We start from the raw sequence: 5,000 nt of genomic DNA, 5'->3' as shown, positions 1-5,000 counted from the left end.
GACTTTGACTTCATTTTCTCACTTTTCTGCCGTTTTAAAATTGCCGACATTTGGACGGTTCCTCCAGCCTCGGACACATATCTTCCATGTATCGTTAACCATGTATCGTGATATGTATCGAATCGCTATTAAAATGTATCGTTACACCTCTAACAATTACTCATTCAGTGAATGTCAAATAAATAGCAGCAAACCGGAAAAACTAAATCACCCCTAAAAATAAACCTGCTGTAACGCTAGAGAGGATCCATGTACGCTCCTACATTGAAAATAATGTATTTCTATATTTTTTTCTTCAGCTGTTCAACCACCACGCCACACAACAGGTAAACAAATATTACACAAACAACTAATCATTAGATTGTTACCATGAATAGTACATGTACTTTAATCAAAGTACATAAGACTTTTATGTTTGCTGACCATTCTGCTGTCTCTGTACAGCGACTGATCATGTCAGGTTGGTGGGAGGAAGCAGACCCTGTACTGGTAAATTGGAGGTGAAACACATGGACGAGTGGTATCCAATAAACCCTGGAAGAGACTGGAACCAGAAGTTATCATCTATAGCGTGTGGAGAGCTGAACTGCGGTCCTGCTGTTTCAACAAAATGGAGTTCTGGTTCTCATTGGGAACCTTTATGGTCCCTTTATGAAGAATATGACAAACGTTGGTGCGCTGTACTGAGGGATTGTGGAAGATTCAGTGAATGGGGTTCCGAAAGCAGATTGGAGTTGATCTGTTCAGGTAACAGACAGTAATGTTCTGCATGTTCTTGAGTGTGTGCATGGTGTTAAATATGATACTTTTGCTGTATGTTTTTAATTATTGTGGTGAATGAGTAAATATGATAATTCTGTATCTAGAAATGTAATCTTTCTCACCCCCATCTTCCCCTCGCTCTCTCTCACCCTGCACTCACCCTGCACTCTCTCTCTCTCTCTCTCTCTCTCTCTCTCTCTCTCTCCCTCTCTCTTCAGGGTCTGTCAGATTGGCGAAATGGAGCACATGTTCAGGCACAGTGGAGGTGAAGTCCAATCAGTCGTGGGTCTCTGTGTGTGAAGGTGACTTTGACCAGCGAGATGCAAAGGTGGTCTGTATGAACCTTAACTGTGGGGCTCTTTTGGGCATCCAGGTGGGATATTTTAGCTATGGAGATGTGGAAGCTCCAATGTCGACCAAAGGGTTCCAGTGTGAAGGCACTGAGTCTGCTCTCCAGGACTGTAGAACCTCAGACTCAACTAGAAACACCTGTTCTCCTGACAAGACTGTTGGACTCACCTGCTCAGGTAAAAGATAAACTATACTTATAATGTTCAATTCAACGTTTTCTTCTTTTTTCATTGCTTATTGTCTTGTCTCTGTACTGAAGACTCTGATGTCAGGTTGGTGGGAGCAACCAGTCGCTGTGCTGGCAGAGTGGAGATGAAAAATAATGGAGAGTGGAGACTAATTGATTTGAATCACTTTGGCTTGAGGAGTGCATCTGTAGTGTGTAGGGAACTGGACTGTGGCTCTGCTGTTTCAACAAAAAAGAGCACTGGTTCAAAGCAATCTGTATGGTGGCTGACATCTACCTGTGATGGATCCGAATCGTCACTGAGGGAATGTGGATCATACAGGCCATCTGAAGCTACCGACGGCAGAGTAGAGGTGATCTGTTCAGGTAACCAACAATGACCTCAACAACAACAGTAATCTATAGTCTCTTATTCTATCTATCTATCTATCTATCTATCTATCTATCTATCTATCTATCTATCTATCTGTCTATCTGTCTGTCTGTCTGTCTGTCTGTCTGTCTGTCTGTCTGTCTGTCTGTCTGTCTGTCTGTCTGTCTGTCTGTCTGTCTATCAACCACTTAAACGATTAGTTGTCTCAGAGCTACCTACTTGGTACTCCTTTCTTCTCCACTACAACAAATCTCTTCACAAATTCCAACTCCATATGCTATTAATTTATGTTATGGACCACACCAATCACATCTCATGAACACTTAATGGGCTCTAATTTGATTGTCTTAAGTACCAGCTCTTATGCCTTAACATAAAGGCCTGTCCATACTTTCTCCGTCCACCAAACATTTTGACGAGACGATGACGAAAATGATTTAGTTGACGCCCCATTTTTGTGTCCCTGTCTCTGTCTCTCTGTCTCTCTCTCTCTCTGTGTGTCTCTCTCTCTCTCTCTCTCTCTCTCTCTCTCTCTCTCTCTCTCTCTCTCTCTCACTCCCCAGAGTCTGTGAGGTTGGTGAATGGGACTAGTTCATGTTCAGGCAGAGTGGAGGTGAAGTCTGATCAGTCGTGGGTCTCAGTGTGTGAAGGTGACTTTGACCAGCAGGATGCAGAGGTGCTCTGTAGGGAGCTTGGCTGTGGGGCTCCTTCAGTCCTCCAGGGGGCGCTCTATGGAGAAGCGAAGGCTCCAATATCGACCAAAGAGTTCCAGTGCAAAGGCAGTGAGTCTGCTCTCCAGGACTGTAGAACCTCAAACTCGACAAGAAACCCCTGCTCACCGGACAAGACTGTTGGACTCACCTGCTCAGGTAAAAGACAACTACACTTCAGGTTTGGATTATTATTTTACAATCAAACTAACAATTACTTTCTACTGCTTATTCCTATTACCTCTTATCAGCTTCTGGTGTCAGGTTGGTGGGAGGAACCAGTCACTGCAATGGTATATTCGAGATGCAACACCAAGGAAAATGGAGAACAGTCTATGATTATTATTGGAACCAGCAGACAGCATCTGTAGTGTGTAACCAGCTGAACTGTGGCTCTCTTGTTTCGACAAAAGAAATTCCTTCTAGTCGCATTCGCCCTTATTGGTTGATTAGATCTTCTTGTAAGAGCACTGATTCTTCACTGAGGGAGTGTACATTAACGTGGGATGATTACGGTATCTCCACAATAGAGGTGATCTGTTCAGATGACAAGCAAGGGTCAGGGTTTACCACACCGACATAGAGAAAAGATTGCGATGATAAACGCAATCATATAATTCCTAATGTAAAAAAACAAAAACAAAAAAACAAATATATTGTTCATTGTCTTTTCAATTACCACCTTTTTTGAGCAGAGGCCACTTTCCACTCTCCACTGACCTATGGTATGAGGCATTACAATCGACAGGTTTGGGGAAGCCAATGGTTGGTCTTCACTTATAGGACAGCTGAGCCGAGTGGTCCCATCTATCTCTGACTCATTATATTGTAAAGCTATAAGTACTGTATATCTGAAAATGTGATGTTAAATCATCCCAATCAATCTTCAGGAGAAAGTGTTCGTATGTGGGAAGTTGCTTGTTTTCTTCTTCTGAGGGCTTTGGAAAATAAATCATTTGATTGAACTACAGCTGTTTTCACTGATTTTTCTTTTTGCTGCATGACTCCACAGAGACGAGAAGAGGCGCACGTGTGCATGCACGCGTGTGTACAGTATGTGTTTACAGATCAGCTGTACAATGCCAGTATCTTCACTAATGTTTTTGTACATGAAATATTATATATATTTTTTTTAAGTTGATTTTATAATGAAAGTCAGTCAGCAGATACTTGTCCAAATGCATCACAGATATACATCACAGATATGTTATAGACCAGTGTTTCAACACTGGATCGGGAGTCGGGACCTTTTTTAAATAAATATGTTTTCAAAAATATAAATCCATGAAAAAACCCACGCACATGGACTATTGAGAACAAACAAATCCACTGTTCACCTGTAAGGGAAGTAAGGCAAACATTCTGATTCTACCTACAGTATACAGTAGAGGTCATGAATCAGTTTCTTAAGCAGTTAAGACATCAGTGTGTTACCACATCAAGCAACCATGATATAGCTGCATGTTAGAATGCATCCTGGGAGGTGAAACTATGGCAATAAAAGCCTTTTTATAGCGGAACCAAATAATAGTCCAGAGAAGCTCACTTTCTGCATACAGTTGGTCTTCGTTTAAAGCCATTAAGGTCTTTGTTGAAAGCCAAGGTACTTTAAAACAGTAGAACAGGTTGACAGTTTCATGTATCTTGTACTCACAACATACTTATGTTTGATCAACACATTACATCTATCCATAAACGTAGCAAGCAAAGACTTCATGTAATCCGTAAGTTAAGATACAAAAGTATTTTTCAACCTGTTCTGTTGTATTGTTCCGAATGTTATTTCTCTATACTGTACATGCCTAGCAGAAACAAAGGTTACAGTATTAACCATATTGCTTCCAAGATCATTGGACTTCCCACAGCCACACTTGCTGATATGAACAAGAAGGCCATCACGCTTAGCACTTTCAATAACAAATGACACTGATCATCCTCTGTATCGCTACTTCGACCTTCTGTAAAGCCATCGGGCAAAGATACAGAACTCTGAAGTGGTAAAAAGTTTGTTTTAGCAGGTTTTGTCCCCTCATTGCTGCACTAAACAAACTGCCTCCCCCCGTCGATAGGATGGTTTTCTGTGTATATTGGGGACCTCATGTTTTGTCTTTGTGATGTTTTGTGTTATATGGTTACATGTTTTATATAAAACTCACCACAAAAAGAAAGGAAACATATTAATAGTTAATTATATCTCCCCTTTAATAATACCAAATGGTATTGTGTTTAATATCATTTTCATAGTTGATTGGTCACCTAGTCCTTTACAACGAGGTATAGCTTGTAAGCATCGGGCATTCGAGGCATGAGCTACATAGCCAAACGTGTCGGTAGCGCCGACCCAAAATTTGCCAACATTCGGTCCATTATATCCCCCCTTTAATTATGCCAAATGGTATTGTGTTTGATATCATTGTTATCGTTGATTCGTCACCTGTACAACAAGGTACAGATCTTTACATTTTATGTAAAGATCTGGCATTCGTGGAATGAGCAACACAGCCAAGCGTGTGGGTAGGGCCCCTCCAAAAATGGACAAAATGGCCTGGCAGGCCTGCAATACTGTTCTTTTGGTGTTCACCTTTGTTACTTGGGGCATTGAATGATTGCACTCTCT

The 5,000-nt window shown here is 41.3% G+C and overlaps 2 protein-coding genes across 8 annotated transcripts in view; one reads left to right on the top strand and one right to left on the bottom strand.

Annotated features, from left to right (window-relative positions):
- The window catches only part of LOC308283021 (uncharacterized protein), a gene marked incomplete at both ends in the record, with an annotated part of 211,104 nt that overhangs the window by 122,602 nt on the left and 83,502 nt on the right, over positions 1-5,000 (bottom strand). The gene's annotated exons all lie outside the window — the stretch shown is intronic.
- The window catches only part of LOC308284233 (scavenger receptor cysteine-rich type 1 protein M130-like), an 83,113-nt gene that overhangs the window by 24,976 nt on the left and 53,137 nt on the right, over positions 1-5,000 (top strand). For 4 of the 7 annotated variants that reach the window (XM_080724787.1, XM_080724786.1, XM_080724791.1 and 1 more), the window contains 6 exons: positions 300-326; positions 445-747; positions 981-1,289; positions 1,373-1,666; positions 2,237-2,542; positions 2,635-3,353. The exons of the other annotated variants lie outside the window; for them this stretch is intronic. In XM_080724787.1, the coding sequence (XP_080580913.1) occupies positions 300-326; positions 445-747; positions 981-1,289; positions 1,373-1,666; positions 2,237-2,542; positions 2,635-2,966 (1,571 nt within the window). In that variant the 3' untranslated portion in view covers positions 2,967-3,353. Of the gene's footprint in view, positions 1-299; positions 327-444; positions 748-980; positions 1,290-1,372; positions 1,667-2,236; positions 2,543-2,634; positions 3,354-5,000 lie in introns of those variants that run through there. 7 annotated transcript variants of the gene reach the window in all.

This window comes from Nannobrachium achirus (genome assembly GCF_963921795.1).
Source record: "Nannobrachium achirus genome assembly, chromosome: 4".
In the NCBI taxonomy this organism is placed as follows: domain Eukaryota; kingdom Metazoa; phylum Chordata; class Actinopteri; order Myctophiformes; family Myctophidae; genus Nannobrachium; species Nannobrachium achirus.
The sequence above is the reverse complement of the archived record's forward strand: the minus strand, read 5'-3'. Positions and strand labels throughout refer to the sequence as shown.